Source organism: Gorilla gorilla, chromosome 7 (assembly GCF_029281585.2).
Source record: "Gorilla gorilla gorilla isolate KB3781 chromosome 7, NHGRI_mGorGor1-v2.1_pri, whole genome shotgun sequence".
NCBI classification, from domain to species: Eukaryota; Metazoa; Chordata; class Mammalia; order Primates; family Hominidae; genus Gorilla; species Gorilla gorilla.
The window spans coordinates 138,007,398-138,029,203 of record NC_073231.2 but is presented as its reverse complement, the minus strand read 5'-3'; the positions used below and the strand labels follow the sequence as shown (position 1 = coordinate 138,029,203).

The window sequence follows — 21,806 nt, the reverse complement described above, 5'->3', positions numbered from 1 at the left end:
AATGAGGATGTGAGACACAATCAATGGCTGTCATAAGGTAATTGTCAGTTTTCCTTTCTTAGTAGTTTGTACAATTATTGTGTGTGTTACAAGTGATGGTATCTGAAAGACAATGAAATATAGTGTCTCTTGGTAGAGGTCCCCAAAGATATATGTTTGACGAAATCCAAATGTATTGTAATAGTGACAGTTGCTTTCAGTTTTACAAATTCCCCAGGCACCATGTTATGTGATAATAAAAATAACAATCATTAATAATAATCCCTGAAATCTATCAAGCACTAGACTAAACATTTTATTATCCCTATTTTACAGATGGAGAAATGGAGGCATATTTAGTTCTCACAGCAACTCTTTGAGTTTGAATGATTATCCCCATAATAAACACAAGGGATTGGAGAACCAGAGAGGTTAAGTTACTTACTCAGAGTCACACAGCAATAAATAATGCAGTCAAAATTTAAACTCATTCCCTGTCTGACTCCTGAATTTATGTTTCAAATGATAAATAATTTGCAAGGGAGCATGCCTTTGTCAGCAAATCAGAGAGAAAGTACTATTTACTGAGTCACGACTGCCTGCCAGTAAAGATTTTATATCCATTATTTTATTGAATCCTCTTATGAGGTAGACACTTTATTCTCACTTTAGAGATGAGGAACCAGAAGTCCTTTGCTGAGACTGGGTTTGAGACCCTGATGTGTCCAGTTCAGGGACCCAGGGTCTTCCTTGACAGGAGTTCCTCATGATGCTTGGTCAGGTCATAGGGAAGTTTGCCTCAAAGCCTAAAGTAACACACAGTTCGTATCATGCTATGGTTTAAATGTGTCTCCTAAAGTGCATGTGATGGAAACTTACTCCCCGACGCAACAGTGTTGAGAAGTGGAACCTTCAAGAGGCAGAGCCCTCACAAATGGATTAATGCTCTTATCTCAGGAGGGGTTTGTTCTCATGACAGCGTGTTTGTTATAAAAGTGAGTTTGGCCCTCTCTTGCTCTCTTTCTCTCCCTCTCACCTTGGGATGGGATGATCCAGCAAAAAGACCCTCACAGGAGGCCAGCACCTTGGTATTGGACTATCCAGCCTCCAGAACTCTGAGAAACAATTTTTTTAAAATAAATTGCCCAGTCCATGGTATTCTATTATGACAAAACAAAACAAAGACAGAAAATTAGAACTGAGAGGTGGGGCTGTTGCTATAGCAAATACCTGAAAATATGGAAGCAGCTTTGCAACTAGGTAATGGGCAGAGGCTGCAAGAATTTGGAAGAGCAGGCTAGAAAAAGCCTGTATCCAGAGAATTGCTTGAACCCGGGAGGCAGAGGTTGCAGTGAGCCGAGATTGTAATACAAGTGGTAAAAGCCATTTGGGTGAGGTCTTATGTGAAAATGAGGAACAAGGTATTGGCAACTAGAGTAAAGGCAGTCCTTGTTATAAAGTGACAAAGAACTTGGCTAAACTGTGTCCATGCCCTAGGACTTTAGGGAAGGCAGAACCTAAGAGCCATGAACTAGGATATCTGGCAGAAGAAATAGCTAAGCAGCAAAGCACTCAAGGTGCTGCGTGGCTTCTTTTGGCCTTCTTGCAATAAAATGAGAGAAAAAAGAAATGAGTTAAATTATAAAGGAATTTATCATTAAAAGAGAAGTAGAATTGAAAGATGTGGGAAGCTCCCAGTCCGGCCATGTAAAGAACAAAAAAGCATGTTCAAGAGAGAATACCAAAGGTGTGATCAAGCCACAGTTTGATAAAGATATTAATATAGATAGAAGGAAGCCTAGTTCTATTCATCAAAACCATGGGAAAATGAACTGAAAGGCATTTCAGATCTTCAAAATCTAGGACTTTGAGAGCAAGGTTTCCAGAGAGGTGCCTGGGTGCCTCTCTTTTCCAGCCAGGCTTCCAGAGAGGTGCCTCAGCATTTGCTATTCCCTGCCTTAGGTCTCTGCTCCCCAAAGTCCAGCACAGCACCCCTCAGCCACCCCAGCCATGACCCAATTGGGTCAACAAGTTGTGGCTCAACCCACTGCTCCAGAATGTGCAAGCCCTGGACCTTGGCAGTATTAATGAAGACATACACGATAATGTACCATGAAACTGAAACGTGGAGCTAATTCTGCAGACATAAAGAATGCAAGAGCTGTGGGGGCATAGGGACCTCCACCTAGATTTCAAAGGATATTGCAAATAGCCTGGGCCCGGGCAGAGACTTGTCACAGGTGCAGAGTTACAGAGAGACCTCGCTAGGGCAGTGCCCAGTGAAGTCACAAGAGTAGGCAGCCCCTGAGACCCCAGAACTATAGGACCACCCACATGCAACTCTAGCAGGCATTAGGCTCTAACCTGGGAGAGCTGCTGGATGGATGGAGTGCAGCAAAGACATAGGGGCCACGGCCTGGAGGGTCCGTCCTCTACTCCAGTGTGTCCAGGAGGCGGCATATGGAGGGAAAGATTATTCCGGAGTCTTATCTTAATGTTTAATGTCTGTGCTGTTGAGTTTTGGACTTCTTTGAGGCCTTTTATTTTTTTTCTTCTTGCCTATTTTTTCTTTCCGGAATGGGAGTATGTATCTTGTGCCTGTCCCACCATTGCATTTTGGGAACAGATAACTGGTTTGATTCCACAGACTCACAGCTGGAGAGGTATTTGCCTCAGGATGAATTGTGCTGTGAGTCTCACTCACCCATGTCTGATTTAAATGAGACTCCAGACTTTGGATTTTTGAGTTGATACTGGAAAGAGTTAAAGACTTTGAGGGCTATTGGGATAGAATGAATGTAATTTGCATGTGAAAGGGACATGAATTTGGCAAGTAAAGGGTGGCACAATATGAAGTGAATGTGTCCCCGGAAGTTCTTGTTTTGGAAATGTAATCCCCAATGCAACAGTGTTGAGAAATGTGGGACCTTTACGAGGTGATGAGGTCAGGGCGGCTCTGCCTTCATAAATATGTTAATGCCATTATCTTAGGGGTGTCTGTTTGTTATTGCAAGAGTGGATTTCTTATAAATGTGAGTTTGGCCGCCTCTTACTCTCTTGCTCGCCTGCTCTCTAGCTATGTGGTACCTTCTGCCATGTTATGACATGACAAGAAGGCTCTCACCAAATGCTCACACCACACTCATGGGCTTCTTAGATAAAATTCTGTTGTTTATAAAATAATCTCAGTCTGTGATATTCTGTTAGAGCAACTGAAAAAGGATTAAGACACACTATCCGTAAACATGCACCTGGGGCAGCAACAGTGAATTCAAACAAGGCTGTTGACTTAGTTAAAAACCACTAAGGAGAAGATAAGGCAGTCAGGAAGAAACGCATGATAACATATCATGAAACTTAAATAGATGTTTCCAGAGGCAGATTTATCACAGTACTAAAGAAGCTTAAACTGCAGACCCTAAGCTAATTTTATTCGTAATTTATATTAATTTCTTTAAAGAGACCTCCATAAAACGTGTATATTTCCCTATTTTATTCCTCTAATCATTTTAAATGCTCCATTATCTAACTCGACAGGGGTGTTTTTAAGATTAGGTCCCCTATATTTAAGTTTTAAATATTTTTTTTCTGTACAATATTAGACACGTAACATGTCCTCAGGTGGTGCTGAGTGAATTAAATTGCCTTTGGCTCATAGTTTACATCAGAAGTTGGCAAACTTGTTCTTAATGCGCAAGGTAGTAAATATTATAAGCTTTATAGGCCAGACCATCTCTATTGCAACTACTCAGGTCTTCTGCTCCATCACAAAAGCAACCATAGACAATAATTAAACAAATACAGTGGCATAATAAAAGGTTATTTACAAAAATGAGCAGAATGCCATAGTTTGCTAACACCTGGGTTAGGTGGTCAAAACCTACCTCTATTTTGTACCTTTGTGGATTTATAGATGGATAGGGATATGATATAGATATAAACATATATATGGATCTAGAAATAGATACAGATTTGTCTGTGTTATTTATAGGTATGATTTTCTTTCCCCATTTCCAGAATATGGAAGTTTTTAAAGACAGTTTATTTTTGTTCCTACATGTATTAAGTCAATTTTGGGGTATTTTCTATGATTATACAATAAGAAGGAACAAGGTAAAAAACTAGCATTTGATAAGTGCCCACTATGTACTAGAATTTTTAGGCACTTTTACATATTTACACTTTTTTTTTTTTTTTTTTTTTTTGGAGACTGAGTCTTGCTCTGTCACCCAGGCTGGAGTGCAGTGGCACGATCTCGGCTCACTCCAACCTCAGCTTCCCAGGTTCAAGTGATTCTCCTACCTCAGCCTCCCGAATAGCTGAGTAAGGGGAGTCTATTGAAAACAAGAACCAATACTTCATACCAAAGAGGGAAGACAAAAATATCATATTAGTACTTTGTCTTTAAAAAACTATTAAAACAGAAAAATGTGTTTATTATATCTCACACTTAACAAAAAGTTAGGTTATAATTGCAACTGTGCTCTAATTTTTAGAATGAACAAGACTTACTCAGGTATTAATTGGGGGATATGCTCTTAATGCCAAATTATATAATACAATATGACTTTACATTTTATTTTCCCAACATTTAGGGGTAGGATTGGTTGAAGTTTTTAATCCTTTAAAGTATCAATTGGTTTTTTTTTTTTATTTTTCTTGCAAGATCGTCACCTGTCAATGGCCCTGCTGTGTTTAAAACAGCTTTCCATCATCATTTCTATCAACTTTGTGAAATCCTGCACTTTTGTAAACTTTGCCTTTTTGCTTTGCAAGTGGTTCATGTTGTACTACTGAATGGTGTATCTGATGGTGAGGCAGAGACTGACCTGCAAAGCCATGACATGCCCAGGGTATAGGTTGCTGTGATATTGTCAAGGATGTTTGCATGGAGACTTCATTAGGGTAGTGCCTTTGGTTATAAAGGTTTTTGCTGTCCTGTGCAATCTCTTAACTAAGAAGACTGAAATAAGGAATATTAAGATAACAGAGATACCTTAATTCGTTACTCCTGTTTTTTTGGTTTTTGTTTTTTGAGATGAAGTCCAGTTTTGTTGCTCAGGCTGGAGTGCAGTGGCATGATCTCGGCTCACTGCAACCTCTGCCTCCCAGGTTCAAGCTATTCTCCTGCCTCAGCCTCCCAAGTAGCTGGGATTGCCAGCACCCACTAATGCACCATGCCCAGCTAATTTTTGTATGTTTAGTAGAGATGAAGTTTCATTGTGTTGGCCAGGGTGTTCTGGAACTCCTGACCTCATGATCCACCCGCCTCAGCTCCCAAAGTGTTGGGATTACAGGCGTGAGCCACTGTGCTCAGCCGTTCCTCCTGTTTTATAGATAGGAAATTGAACTTTGGAAAAATAAACCTGCCAAATATCGTCACGTTGCTAAGCGGTGAGCTAAGATTCAGATCCTGGCAAACTAGTATTAGTTATCTATTCCTGCATAACAAACTGCCATAAAACTTAGCTAAACACAACACACATTTATTATCTCCCACTTTCTGTGGATCAGGAGTCCAATCATAGCTTACCTAGGTCTTCTGTTCAGGGTCCCTCACAAACGCTACAGTTAGTGTTGGCCAGTGCTGGGGGCTCATCCAAAGGCTCAGCTGAGGAAGGATTCTCTTCCAAGCTTTCTTTTGTGGTTGTTGGCCAGGGGCCACATTTGGTTCTATACTACACGGGCTTCTCTAGCACAGCAACTTCAAAGCCAGCAAGAGAGACAGTCTACTTGTAAGACAGAAGTTGAAATTTTTTGTAACCTAATCACAGACTTGACACCCTTTACTGTAGTCTATTGACTGGAAACAAAGCACAGGTCCCAGCCAACTTTAAGCAGAGGGAATTACCTAAGAATGTGATGAGCAGAAGGCAAAGATCACTGAGAGCCATTTTAGAGTGTACTTGCCACAACTGGACTCTGAAATATTTACTCTTTTCCTTTTTGGTACCCGTTTATGAGGGAAACATGACAGGTACTTGCAACATGAAGATGCTTAAAGTGAAACCTCACATCACTTTGTAGTACCTATTACCCTGGCATGAAACTTTTGGATGTTAATAAAATGCTTTGTTAGTGATGAGACCTCAGTCCACAAGAGAAGGCAAATACTTCAGTCCCTAGCATGCCTGATACATAGAAAACACGCCACAAATGAAAAATTAAATGTCACCAGATTGACCTTAGCATCCCAGGATATATCAGAGACATGGTTTGTCCTGGAGAAGAAAGAGAAAACATCTGGAGATGGACTGTTTCTCTCTTCTTGCTTGACTCAGATTCCCACTGTGCCTGCCCACTTAGTGTGGCCAGAGGATCATGTGGACCTGGAAGTTCCTAGCTAATGGCTTGTCTCTAGCCTGCAGGGAGAAAGGAATGTGACTTGCCAGAGCTTGACTAGCATTGCTTTTATATGCAAGTGTCAAATGAGAACAGGGATAGAGCGAAGGTGTTGGAGGCAGTGTTAATGGGGCTGTTGTATATTTTAGCTGATGACAGTGTTAGTGTGTAGGAGGACATAGGCATGGAACAGAGCTGCTTGGCCTGGTGAAGGCTGAGAACTCTATCCTAGGCAGAAGCCTCCACCACAACCATCACCCACCCAAATATGGCATGCGTAGAGCAGGTTGGATGAATCTGGGAATACTGACAAAAAGGAGGTCTTCAGAAACAGACAGATGGTTACTCAGACTGGAATCGATGGGGCAAGGGACAGTGTGTGAGGGAACTGAGATATCATCTTGCTAGGGGTTCTACAAATTTTTAGTTGATTTGCTCATTCTAAATAAAGGAATCCCAGGTCTCATAAAATGGCAAAAAAAAAAAAAAAAATTCCATGAGACATGGTGGGACACAGTCATTGGCCTCACCCATCTAAGCTAAAATTCACTCTTGCAATAGTTAAGACATATCAGCACTGTGTAGTCTGTGAGCATTTATTTTCACAACATCCCTGAATTAGGAGCTATTTTCATCCCTATTTACAGATGAGGAAACAATCCCTTAGGTGCTAAGTGGCAAAGCTGAGGTCTGAAATCAAGTCTATTTATCTTTGAAAGCCTTTCCAGACCCTCCCACCAGGGTTATTGGCTGAAAGTCTGAACCCATGATAATAGCCCTGACAGGTCTTGGGGACCATCTGCTTTAATTCCTTCATTTCATAGATGTAGGCACTGAAATCTGAGGGGAGGAAAGAACTTCTCCAAGCTCCTACAGTGAGTAAATGGCAGAACTGGAAATAGATCTGAGATGTGTAGTTTCTTCAGCCAATCCTTTGGTTTGGGCACTGTGATCCCAAGAGGAAAATTGTAGCATCTCTGCTTCTCCAGATTGGCTTACAAGAGAACACAGTGGCACGGGGTGCAAGCACAAAGTGATGTGCTCTGTTCATCATTGAATGCCCAGGGTATAGAATGGTAAGTGCATGTCAAGGAATGGGTGGATTCTATGAGGAGATAAGAACAAATCCTACGGGAATGCACAAAAGGATTTTTCTAATGTTGACTGGTGAACAAGAGAGGATGAACAATTAGCTCCTAGGGGACAATGGAATGTCTGTTCCTAACTCTTGGCATATAATGAATGATCAGTAAATATTTTATTGAATAAATGAATTAATAGTGGAGGTGACATTTGAGCTGAGCCTTAAAGAGTAGAAAGGAGGAGTCATTTGGATGAGGGAGAGAAAACATATGATGGAGAAGAATGGAATTTTGAAAGGCTGGCCACATTTTGATGAAATTGTAAGTTTGATGTGACTGGAGGGAGAAAGAATGAAGAAGTAAGCCTAGGAAAGAAAACTAATATATTTTGGAGATCTATTAGGTATCTGGAGATCTATTAGGTGCATATTAGGTATGCACATGTTTATAATTATAATGTCTTCTTAATGGATTGACCCTTTCATCAATAGATAATGTACTCTTTTGGGTCTTGTAACAATTTTTGTCTTGAAGTCCATTTTAAAGTCTAATATTACTATAGCCACCCTAGCTCTAGTTTGGCTCCTGTTTGCGAGGAATAGCATTTTCTGTCTTTTCACTGTCAACCTATTTGTATCTTTGGATCTACAGTAAGTCTCTCGTAGACAGCATATAGTTGAATCATGTTATTTATCCTTTCTTTCATGACATGATCTGATTTGAGGGAACCTGGTTTACCTTTCTAAAGAGTTGGAACTTTACCCTGTAATGAATATGAGGAGCCCATAGCTGTATTTAGACAGGGGTTTGGCATAATCAGTATCCTTGCTTAGAAAAATGGTACTGGAAGGCATGTACCGATGACTGCATGGTGAAGGGCACACTCTTCCAGTACCCTCTCCTGTGCTTTCTTCTCCTCACTGACAGCTCTTGCTGCCTCTTTCCAGCTCAGAGGGCTGAGTAGCACTGAAGGCCCCCTAAGGGGACATGAGGATATCTGCCATTGCCTGGCTCAGCTGCGTCAAGTTGCTGACCCTGAAACGCAGCCTCACAACACAGGGTGTTTATTTGCCTCCTGTGCTCTTCTATTAAATAGTTGTGAGTTTTGTATTAAGATAGTATTAAGAGATGGAATCATTTTGAATGACTTCAAAATTATTCCTTGTACTTTTTTATGTGTTTTATAAAAGTCTGACATTTGCCAACATGGTTTATAGTGCCTAACACCTCATAGGTAAATAAGCACATGGCATATTTGGAGAGAGAAAAAGTATAAATGTTAAATGAAGAAAAACAGTGGTCAACTCTCAAAAGAGAAGATGAACACATCAGTTTTGTTTTAATTCCCTGAATGACCCTGGTGTATGGTATTTAGCCTTTTGCCCCGATGTTGGTGGGGTTCGGCAGAAGTGGACAGGTTGTAATCAGGTAAAAGAATAGCACAAATGTCCATAAAGATTCACTCTTTGATTTACCAGAGATAAAGTAGAAAGTGGCACAGTGGAGGATGTAGCAGGCTGGGAGTTGAGAGACCAAAATCCTCTTTCTAGCTCTGCAGGGAGTTATTTTGTAGCCATAAGCAAATCACTCAGAACTCTGATGCACAAATTTCCTTTCTGTTAGATGAAAGAATAATAGGTCTTCTTAAGGTTTCCTGAAATTTCCAGCTAATCAGATTTTTGAAGGAGCTTGGCATGAGTCAAATCAGGAAGAGGAAGATTTAGAAAAACGATTTTAGCTCTGACTTATGTTCTCATGTCTGGGTTCCAAGGGAATGGCAAATGGTTGGTCTTTTCCTGCACCTGTGACAGACATCACGAATCAATAATGGCATTTCCCCCCAGTTAACTTGGCTGCAATCTGGATTCTTTTCAATACCGCATTCCTGGCAGCCTTAACCAATCCATCCTAGTGGGTTTTCAAGATAAAAATGATTTGTCAACCCTGTTCTTAGTGGATGGAACAGTTCTCATTAGGAGATGACTCAAACATCCTTTTTGGGGCTGACTCATAGAAAATAAAGAAACCCCTGGTGCACAGTGGGTGCTTTACATCTGAGGCTTTTCAATTGAGGGTCAGTAGGATCCTCACGCAGTTTGAGGTCTGTCACTGCCTTTTAAGGTTATGTCTCCTTCTTAAGATCGAAGATCAGTAATGGTGGCCAAGGGTTAGGACAAGTGCAGCTAACTATGACGTAACAATGCCTGTCTTTTAGACAATTCAATTCTGCCTTCACCTAGCTAGGAAAAATGTTTCTATGCATCACTATTCAATGGCAGACAGACAAGGATTCTAAGAAAGAGAGTCTAGTGCTACCTTCTAGGACATTTTGAGGGCTACAGATGCTCTGAAAGCTGTCCATTGACAGCTGTAATTAGAGCAGGAGCCAGCAGGGGTATCTGGGAGCTATCTGGAATGTTACTGAGATTTTCTCTGCCAAATGTCAGACTCCAGAGGAAGAGAAGGGAAGACATTTACTTCTCCCAGCTGAACTGAGAGCAGCAGGCCAGGCTGCCTTCCCTGCTCTCCCTCTGGCTCTGACCACACCTCATTCTCTGCAGATTCTCTTCCAAGGCTCCAGTGCTCTCAGCACAGTGTCTGACTTCTCACTCCCTTTGTGTCCCTCCTGCCTGAGCTTGGAGGCTGAGTTCCCCATCTGTAAAATGGGGATACAAATAAAATGATAGTCCCCTTCCTTGCAGTGTTGCTCTCAGGAGTAAAAGAGAAAATGATGTACGAAAAAATTCCTGCATCAATGTTTTCACCGTGTTTGTCTCACTGTGAATGAAGCCTGTGAGGGGATGTTTGGCTGGCAACCTTGCCTCTTACTTCCAGCAGGCTCAGCTTTGGAGTCTATAAATGGATGCCAGACATGGGTGAGAAGAGGCGGCAGGGTTTTCCTGGTACCACTGTGGTCATCCCTCACATCTGCATCTGCAAAAGCCTTCCTTGCCTGCTGCCTGACAGTGGGCCTGGACAGCTCACACTAGTTCCTGTCCTGAGGCCCCTGCATCTGCCGCTTTAGAGCCACGTGCAGCTACAAAGCAGGCTTCCTTGTGTCAGTTCCCTTTTGCCCTCCCCAACCTGGGCTTGGATGGAAGATAGCTGAAGGTGAGGAAAGAATACTGAAGGTGGAAGCATGGAGGTGATGGAGACTGATTTAAGGGCATATTCGTGACTGTTGACCTTGACTGGAATTGTTTGCAAAGACAGCCTGGATGCTGCAAACAGAAGGCTGCTATTGGCTCTCCCCAAGACTCCTGGCCACAAACCCTTGCTCACTCCTGCAGGGTGTAGAAGGGAGGGAGAAGTGGTGGGCAAGGCGCAGAGGAAGGAGGAACAAGAGAGGAGAGGAGCAGTGGAGGAAAGGATGCAGGAGAAGGAGAGGAAAAGAACTCAGGAATGCCAGGGCAGTAAGAGAAGAGCAGAGGAAAGGAAACAGTCAAGACTGTAGAGAAGGACCGGGCACTGTGGCTCACACCTGTAATCCCAGCACTTGCCAAGGCCGAGTCAGGTGGATCACCTGTGGTCAGGAGTTCGAGACCAGCCTGACCAAAATGGTGAAATCTCGTCTTCAAAATACCAAAAATTAACCAGGCATAGTGGTGCATGCCTGTAATCCCAGCTCTTTGGGAGACTGAGGCAGAAGAATCGCTTGAACCCGGAAGGCAGAGGTTGCAGTGAGCGGAGATTGCGTCACTGCACTCCAGCCTGGGTGACAGAGCGAGATTCCGTCTCGAAAATAAAAAAACAACAAACAAACAAACACAAAAAACACCAGACTATAGGGAAGGAAACTGAAGTGACAAAAGACAGACGAAAAGGAAGAACAGGAATAATTGGTGAGAATGTAGAGAGAGGAAACCAAAGCAGGAAGAGAAGCAGAAAACCAGGAAGAAAGCAGCTGGGGGCGACTCTCACGTCAAGACCCCCAGGAGAATCTCCAGCCCCACGTTCAGCGCCACATCCTTGTCCATCAGTGGGACTGATAATGTGGTCTCCGTCTGAAATTAAGTTCATATGTTAAGGGTAAATTGAAATATGCAAGAAACTAAGGGGTGTTTCCTCTTCTCAGGTTAAGGAGGGTTTCCTTATTGATTTTAGCTGTATAAATTAATGATTGTTCTCCTGTCTTAGAAAGTGGGTTCCTGCAGTTGCTGGTGAGGCGTGAGAAGCGCGGGGCTACGCCGGGCCTCTGCTGCCCCCTCCTGGCCAAAGGTGGGCTCCGCAGGCTCCCTGCGGATGGGAATCGGCTGAAACTGCATTTTGGTGGTTGGCGAAGGCGAAATTATCCCTTCTCCTGGCTCTAAAAGCAGACAACGAGAGCTGAAAGAGAGTTAGATATTCAGCCTTGACCTTTCCCCTAAGCCTTAAATTTAGATTTCAATCAGCCGGATGGAGATTTCCACTTGGACCTCAAGTGCAGCAGGTCCGCAAGTAGCTTCTTATCTTCGCGGTCCTGCTGGCTGCACTGCACAGCTTCTTGATGTCTGCGAACAGCACATTGTCCACTTTCTTCCCACCCCAAGACCCTCCCAGTGCTCCTCTTGCTCGATCTTTATATCCCATTAGTCACAACTCCTGCCAGGACTACACAGGAGGATGCTCTCTCATGGGACCCTTGTCATCTCTCCAGCGCACCCTCCTCCTCTCTGGTCAGCTCATGATAACGTCGTCTTGACTGCTGTCCTGGCAGAGACCTGTCTTTGGATAGAGATTACAGATAGAGATAGAGACAGAGATATGGATATATATATATTATATATATATAATATATATTATATATATAATATATATAATATATATATAATATATATTATATATATATAATATATATTTTATATATATAATATATATAATATATATTATATATATTATATATATATAATATATATTATATATATACACACACATATCCATCTTTCTATATATATATCCATCTATCTATATATATATCCATCCATATATTATATATAGATAGAGAGAGAGACACATATATATGTATGTGTGTGGATAGATAGGTAGATAGGCAGATAGATCTTCTAGGCTGGGCACAGAAGCTCATGTCTCTGATCTCCATACTTTGAGAGGTTAAAGAAGGAGGATCTTTTGAGTCTAGGCGTTCAAGACCAGCCTGGGCAACATAACGAGACCCCATCTCTATAAAAACAAAATTAACCATGAGTGGTGGTGCACACCTGTAGTCCCAGCTACTACAGATGGGAGGATCACTTGAGCCCAGGAGTTGGAGGTTACAATGAGCTATGATCACGCCACTGCCTTCCCACCTGGGTGACAGAGTGAGACCATGTATCTTTAAAAAAAATCTTAGGCAGAATAAAGCTCAAAGTCTTCATTTGATCTACAACATCTTTCATGTCGTGCTCCCAGCCTGTCTCTCCAAGTTCACCTTATATCCCTTGCCTTTAATTTCAACAAGGCCATTGCTAATCGCTGAAATTGTTTGTATTCATTCTCTAAACATACATTGGTTCTTATTAAGTGCCAGGTTTGAGCTATTCACTGAGTTACAGAGAGGAACAAGACATAGTCTCTGCCCTCCAGGAGCAGAGTCTAATAGAGCAAATGCACACATGCAGCCCAGACCTCCCTTGGATTACCCTGCTCTATAAAAGTGAGATGCATTCGGTACAGATTCCCATTCCACATGGTATTAGTTTTCTATTGCTGCATAACAAATTGCCTCTAACTTAGTGGCTTACAACAACATACAATTTTTTAATCTCAGTTTTCATGAAGAGTCTGAGCATGGCTTAACTGGGTCCTCTGCTGAGCATCTCGCGAAGCAGCGGTCATGGAGTTGGCTGGGACGTGTTCTTCTCTGGACCTTGTGGGAGGACTCCCCAATATCCCATGATTGTTGATCCTTGCAGTTCCAGAACAGGTCCCACTTTCATGCTGGTCATCAGCCAGGGGCTGCTGTCAAGTCCAAGAATCCCACAGTTCCTTGCCACATAGCTCTCACAGGCCTTTCAAAACAGCAGCTCACATCAAGACCAGCAGGAGAATCTCTAGCTCCAGAATGCAATGGCAGAGTCTTATATAATGTAACAATCACAGGCATCACTATCCAGTTGCCTTTGCCATATTAAAAAAAAAAATACACAGAGTAGTGACATCTTATCTCTTTAGGCATATTTTATTGTTAGAAGCAAGTCACAGGTTCTGCTTGCACTCAGAAAAGACAATTATGCAACTGCCTGACTCATTGGAGATTACCTTAGGGCATGCCCACCATACACACAACTTGAATCTTTCATATATACATATCCGAGGTACAGGGAGCTGTGTAAAGTCTCAGAGTCCAGCTAAAGACTCCTTTTCCTGCCAAATTAGTTCAGCTGTGGGACACCAACCTGTCTTCTTTTCCCATGCACTGATCCAGCCATGGGTTCCAGCACCAGGATCGATGCCAACTAAAAACAAAGTCACTTATGAGGCTGTGGTTGATGGCTTGCATTGTTGGACCAAGAACTTAAGATTTTAAACAATCTTGTTCTTAAAAATCCTTCAGCATGTGGCTAGACCATATCCTCTTCTCTCTCTCTCTCTTTTTTTTTTTTTTTTTTGTCATTTTTAGCCCTCAACACCAATCCCCATCTCTAATTTTTGGATAATTTTTTTTTTTTTTGAGATGGAGTTTTTGCTCTTGTTGCCCAGGTTGGAGTGCAGTGGCATGATCTCAGCTCACCGCAACCTCCGCCTCCAGGGTTCAAGTGATTCTCCTGCCTCAGCCTCTCAAGTAGCTGGGATTACAGGCATGCACCACCATGCCTGGCTAATTTTGTATTTTTAGTAGAGATGGAGTTTCTCCACGTTGGTCAGGCTGGACTCGAACTCCCGACCTCAGGCGATCCGCCTGCTTCAGCCTCCCAAAGTTCTGGGATTACAGGCATGAGCCACTGTGCCCAGCCATTTTTGGTTAATTTTTATTGCTAAGTAGTTTAGCAGTCTCATGTTTTAAGGGTTGCAACTTTTACCTCAATTGGATCAACAAAGTATTCTCCAGGCAAAGGCAGTTCCTTCCCTTAAGGGAGTCCTGTTGTCAGGTGTTGGAACAGTATGTTTTATTTAGCACATGATGTGTGCAAACAATTACAAGATGATAACGGGTTGTGGTCCATGTGGAGTAGAAGTGAATCAGGGTGCTCTGGGATCCCAGGGATGAGATCACACAAGGGAGCCTGCAGAGAGCAGCTGGGGTCAGGGAAGGCTCTGGAGGCAAGGCATGACTGGCACTGCCAAGACATTAGCAGGTTAATGATGGGGACATGGCAAAAGTGGACAGGGAAGAGGACCATCAAGACAGAAGGCACATGGGCTCAGAGAATTTGAGGAAGTTCTGTCATTCCTACGACCAGCCTGGATGTGGGGAAGCAGCGGGAGATGACAAGGCTGTGAGGAGGGCAAGGCTAGATCATAAAAGGCCCACATCGCTTGTTAAGAAAAATCAAACCTGGTTCTTTGTCCATGAACTTTTGTACCTTCTGCACGTGTACATGTTGTTCATGAGGCCTAGGGGTCCAGACTCCAGGTCAACATGTAAAATGGGGAATGTCCTGGATAAACTTGGACATATGGTCAACTGTAGCATAGCTTTGAATTTCCTTCCAACTTCTTGGCTGCAGCCCCTCCTGGATGCTCCCAAAGCATGTGAACACGTGGGTCATAACCTCAACCACACTCTCCAGTAATTATTTGTCCTGTTTTCCACATTGAACCAAGGAGTCCTTGCATAATGAGGAATAGGTTTTATTCATGTTTGTATCCTTAAAACCAGTACTATGTCTGGGACAAAAGAGGCACCAAATAAATTGATATTAAATTGCAATAAAATGATAGTTAACTCTTAACTGAAGGCTGGCTTTTCCAAGCACCTGACATGGATTACATCACTGAATAATGGAGGATATGGACATTTAATTGGATTCATTTTATACAGAAGGAAACCATGATGCAGAAATGTTTTGTATTTTGTCTAAGAACACGCAGGTCATAAGAGAAAGAAAATGATTCTAAGCAAGGTCTTCTCTACAGAGCCTATGCATGAATAAAATAAAGTCTTCAGAGAATCATAATGTGGACTTGCAGAATCTTCTGAGAGTGATTAAGTTCCCTGCATGTTGCCAAGGGCTTGACTGACCAATGATGAGCATGTTTGTATGAGAGCACCATGATCCTCAACAATTGACTCAACAATATCCTTCATCAATTATTTCCTGAAGTCTTCAGAATCATGGTGAGCTCTAGGCAGATTCATTATTCTCATTCCCCAGATGAGATGACCGGGATCTGTCAAGTCAATGAGCTGCTCAAAATCGCATAAAAAGCACCAGAGCTTCCTTTTAAGCTTAGACTCCAAGCTTTCTCGTCATTTTACTGACAACATAGTTACCCTGATGGTAGTGATTCTTTCTGATGAATGTCTTCATCTCTAAAATGGGAATGGTCATATCTAACTTTGGAGGTTGTAGTAACAGTTACTGATGTTGTTACCATCATCAGCACCACCACCAGCAACATCATCACCACCACCACCACCACCACCACCACCATCACTATCACCACCACCACCACCATCACCACCACCACCATCACTATCACCACCACCGCCACCACCACTATCACCATCACTATCACCACCACCACCATCACCATCACCACCACCACCACCACCACCACCACCATCACTATCACCACCACTATCACCACCACCACCATCATCACAACCACCACCACCATCGTCACTATCACCACCACCACCATCACTATCACCACCACCACCACCATCACCACCACCACCATCACTATCACCACCACCGCCACCACCACTATCACCATCACTATCACCACCACCACCACCATCACCACCACCACCATCACTATCACCACCACCGCCACCACCACTATCACCATCACTATCACCACCACCACCATCACTATCACCACCACTATCACCACCACCACCATCATCACTATCACCACCACCACCACCACCATCACTATCACCACCACCATCACTATCACCACCACCATCACCACCACCACCACCACCACCATCACCACCACCACGATCATCACTATCACCACCACCACCACCACCACCGTCATCACAACCACCACCACCATCACCGTCATCACAACCACCACCACCACCACCACCACCACCATCATCACAACCACCACCATCACCACAACCACCATCACCACAACCACCACCATCACCACCACCACCATCATCACAACCACCACCATCACCACCACCACCATCACAACCACCACCATCACCACCACATCATCACAACCACCACCACCACCACTATCATCACCACAATCACCACCACCACCACCATCACCACCACCACCACCACCACCACCACCACCACCACCATCACTATCACCACCACCACTATCACCACCACCACTACCATCACTATCACTACCAACATCATCACTACCACCACCACCACCACTATCACCACCACCAACACCACCATCACTATCACCACCACCACCACCACCATCACTATCACCACCACCATCACTATCACTACCAACATCATCACTACCACCACCACCACCACCATCATCACTATCACCACCATCACCACCACCACCACCACTATCACCATCACCACCACCACTACTATCATCACAACCATCATCATCACCACCACCACCATCACCATCATCGTCAATTCAGAAGATATGGGGCTTAGGGGAGGCAGATATCAAACATGGGTTAAAGTCGAATTTCACATAAAATGTCCAAACACAGGAAGGAGTTGGGGATCTTGTTTAGGTTCCTGGGCATGATTGGAGACACAAAGATTCAGGTCTGAAGATCAGCAGGTTTATAGATCAGAAAATATGATCAGGATCACTAAGGGTCAGAGGCAGGACTTGGTCCCAGCCAAGGTCAGAAGGAGACATTTCCATCCTCCTTACATCACGGTCCTTATGGTCACACCATGAGACAACTTTCTGTTTATCTGGACTGTGAGCTCGTGAGGACAGATCCAGCTTATTCATCGTTCAATTCCAGCTCTGTATCAGCGTCTGCCATTTAAATATTGAATGAATGAATGAGCAAAAGCCAAAAAAGCATGGGTAGAACCTAAGTAGAGTAGAAAAACAGAGTACCTGGAGTAGGAGAGCTTAGAGTATGTACTACCAAGCTTCACCCATAAACCCTAGCTTATAAATTCCCTTTTGGACACCCAGGGAACCTGGTACTGACAACTAAGCCAAAGACTCTCCACCAAGAGGGAGAACCATTTTCCTTGGTAAAACAATGAAACATGGACTGTCTCTCACTTTCTCTCTCTCTCTCTCTCTCTCTCTCTGTCTCTCTCTGTCTCTCTCTCTCACACACACACACACACGCACCTACCTCACAGTTTATAAAGATAACAATCTTAAAAAATTGTTTGTAGTTCACTCCTGCCTGAGCCTGGTCATGAACCAGGTGACCTCTCTGTGAATTTTAAAGGACCAGCATTCTGCATGCTGCAGTATGGTAGTTCCTCTTCTTTCTAGCATTTCAAAAACAATTCCAAAGATCCCCAATTGAAAGAGGTTCCATTGACTGTAAAAATGAACAATATTCATACTTGGCGACAATATTCATACTTGGTAACAGAAGCCTTTGCTGAATTTTTCAATCTTTGGAATAAATTTGTGTTTTCTTCATTCTGAGAAAACATTTTCATATATTTTTAAATAAGTCCTATGTGTGTGGAACACATTATTAATTAATTCATATTCTTATTGACTTGTGAAAAGTTGTCTTGACTTTTGGACTTTCAGCAATGTCCTCGAGGTTGGAACCAGATGATCTAGTTTAAATTCTAGCTAGCTGATTCTACTAACTAGCTGGTTAAGTAAAAGTATGCACATTGGTCAACTTCTCTCACATTGTTTTGTTTAACTGGGGTGATCGTTTCCGCCTGCCTTGCAGGTTTGTCGTGAAGATTGAATGGGATAGCATATAAAGCACATGTCAATGTCCAGTGGAAGTTGTAGCTTCATCCTGGAAGACACCTTTCCCCATCTTAGCCTCAACGCAAGCTATGACTCAAAGGTTCCTTAGTCTATTTCTTTCTTCCCCTCTAGGTTCCTGATTGTCCTGGGGTGCTTGATTCTGGCTGTCCTGACCACATTCAAGGAGTATGAGACTGTCTCGGGAGACTGGCTTCTGTTACTGGTAAGATTGTATTCTGGGGTAAATGCTTCTGGTTGGGCTTCCACAGTGATGAAAAGGAGGTTGCCCTTGGGTGCACTCCTCCCTGACTGGTTGCAGCTTCTTGTAGTCTCCAGTCAAGTCCAGGCCCAAGGAAAAGCAAAGCCTCCATTACTTGGTATGGCCTGCCATGGGCACATGTGGGGTGAAGAATGGCATTCCTGGTAAAGCTTTGCTATTCCACATTAGAGAGAAGGGGAAATAAAGTCAAAGCAAAAACCAATGCATGTTATTAAATTATAAAATACAGCTTCCCAATCCTCTAAAAGGTAACACAAAGGCATGTTTCATTTTAAAACCTGTCTCTGCTTTTTCTTCCTGGTATCCTACAATCTAAACTCCAAGGATCTCTCATTCTCTCCAAGGCCAGGTACAGAATTCCATTTATACACGAAACCTCTAAATCTCCCCTCCCGGGGCCTGCATTTGTTTTCACTCTCTGTCCTCCATCAGGTGGTGTGATGGAAACAGAGCAGGATTAGAATTCTTGGGCAAGTCAGCTAAGGTACCCCTGACTCTGTTTGCTCAAGTCATTGCCTAAAAAATGTAAGGTCAGGTGAGCAGCAAATGCAGACATGGGCTGGGCCCAGTCTCAGTGCCTGGTTGAGAGGAGGCTCTAACAGGAGCTTGCTCCTTCTATAGCCACAGGACAGCACTGGTCAACTGGCCCCTTGAATGACCACACCCTTGCATGATCAGGAGTCAGCCCTGCCTCTTCAGGGCAATGCCGACTGCATGGGGTGAGGCCCCATCCTGCACACAGGGCAGTGCTGTGGCCCCCTAGTTAGGGCTTTTAAAATAGTGGAGCCTTCTTCTCACACTGGGCAAGCCATCAAGGCACCAGAGTCAGCTCTTCCTTCTGAGAGCAGGGGTTTGCAACGGCACGTCCCAGAGCTTAGACCTCGGTGTGGAACTCCCTGGAAACCATCCAACTCCAGGAACTAGGCTCCAGGGATTGTCGTGGAGCAGCAATGCCTCAGGGCACCCAGGGAGGTCACAAAAGAGAGAGAGGCAGAGGTGTTTGTGTCTGATCATCGAGGGAGTTGCAGAAGGAAAGGGGGACCCTGTGTCCTGGAGAGTGCTTAAGCTCCTGGGCTCTGCAGCCTAGTTACTTGAGCCTGAGATCCCTTCTTCTCCACTTCATTGCCTTGAAAAACTTGTTTAACTACTCTGTGCCTTGGTTTCTCAAAATGTAAGATGAGAATAATATTATCAAACACTTTGAGGGCTGCCTGGCCCAGGAGCCAGGCTTAATAACCATTAGCCACAATTAGCAACGCCAGGGTACAGGCACTGGGTGGAATTAACAGTTTGTGTTTCACTGATATCTCTCTTTTCAACCCGACTGCACTTCTTAGGGGCTTTTCATTCATTAAAGGGACTTTTAAAGCTGACCTATTGGAACAAAAACATAGAAAAAAGAACGAGTAATCACTGTGCCAGGTTTAACAGCATTAAGGACAATTAGCACATCAGAATGAAGATGGGAGGCCTCCAAACTGAATGGCGGTGATGGACCTGTTCTCCCGGTTCCCCTTCCCCACCCCTATCCCCAGCCATCCCTGCCAACCAGACAACCAGCAACAACACAAAATGGAGTTCTTCAGAACTTCCGAATAGAAATCACCAGCTCCCGACAAGTGGATCTCGGTTAATCAGTGCCTCTCCATATGCTCTTCCATGCAGGAGACATTTGCTATTTTCATCTTTGGAGCCGAGTTTGCTTTGAGGATCTGGGCTGCTGGATGTTGCTGCCGATACAAAGGCTGGCGGGGCCGACTGAAGTTTGCCAGGAAGCCCCTGTGCATGTTGGGTAAGTCCTGACCCTGAGCCTCCCAGCCTCCTCAGTTCCCTTCTTTTGGGGCATTGTTTCTCTGAGAAAAGTTTAAGCAGCTATTCTGGGAAATCACACGGCACTGTGGAGGCCAGCTCAGCCCCTGACGCTGCCTGGATGAGAAGGGACAGTGTCAACCTTCTGGGTCCTCAAATTCCTCCTTCTGTGACTGGTCCTTATAAGGACTGCACAGGACAGGGATTCTTATTTGGCAGGGGAGGGTGTCACTCTTGGCAATTGGGTTGTGGAGCAGCAAGCAGGTTGCAGGGTATTGAGCATCCCCAGTCCCTGGAGTAGTAGCACCCCCAGTCACTGTGACAATCAAAGTTACCCATACATTTCCAGATGGGTTGGGACGGAAGCTGTAGGCGTGACACCGTTGCTGGCTGAGAATCTACTTCTACAGCATCACGTTATGTCCATTGTACAGAAATAGAAACAGAGGATCACAGATCTGAGTCATTTTTCAGTCATGCAGGAAACAGTGGATTCTGTCCTAACACCCAGGTGTGGTCTTGCTTCTTAATCCAATGGTTGCTTTGAGAGGTGTCACTGGAATCCTTCCATTTGTGTGCAGGCAGTTTGATAGTAGAGGAGGTGGAAACTCTCGCCAGCTTATTGGTCCAGTGTGGACTAAAATCCATGGAGTTGCAGGACAAAATCTCCTTGAGTGACAGGTAGGAGTCTTGGAGCTTCAAATCCATGGGACGGTTGGAATTACAGGATCATAGAGTGTCAGGGCTGGAAGGACCTCCACAGGCATTTAGTCCAACTTACCATCGTGTCTGATGCTCCAGTCCCCAGCAGCAGCCATTAAGTGGTCACCTGGCTCTGCTTGCATGCCCCTAGTCACAAGGTGCTCACCACTCATCCAGGCATTTATCTCATTTTAACTCCTCTGATACTCTTCAAGTATTTGAGTCTAGACATTTTTTTCCCCCTCTCTACTCCAGAAGAGTCTTCTTTTACCAAGAAACAACGTCATCAGTGGCTTCAACTTACCTTACATCACGCATTCTCAGCATCATGCTCCCTCTCCTCTGAGCATGCTACTCATTCTTCACTTTACTTTTGAAAAGTCATTCCCAGGACTGAACACAGTCCTTCAGGGATGGACAGCCAGCTCAGAGAAGAGCTGGACCATGTCCTTTGTCCCAGGTGCCAGGCTTCTGTCTGTGCAGCCTGGAGTTGCATTGTCTTGCCCACTCCCAGCTGAAATCTCTGCCCTATTCCCACCTGTTGCTAAGGTTGGACTTCTGAGGTTTTGGGGTTTTTCTCAGAATTTTGAATGTACGGAAGGTGTGTG

At 43.9% G+C, this 21,806-nt stretch overlaps 1 protein-coding gene across 2 annotated transcripts in view; it reads left to right on the top strand.

Annotated features, from left to right (window-relative positions):
• KCNQ3 (potassium voltage-gated channel subfamily Q member 3) overlaps positions 1-21,806 on the top strand; it is a 360,565-nt gene that overhangs the window by 276,718 nt on the left and 62,041 nt on the right. For both annotated transcript variants that reach the window (XM_031013871.3, XM_055349232.2), the window contains exons 2-3: positions 18,540-18,630; positions 20,353-20,479. In XM_031013871.3, coding sequence (XP_030869731.3) covers positions 18,540-18,630; positions 20,353-20,479 — 218 coding nt within the window. The remainder of the gene's footprint in view (positions 1-18,539; positions 18,631-20,352; positions 20,480-21,806) is intronic.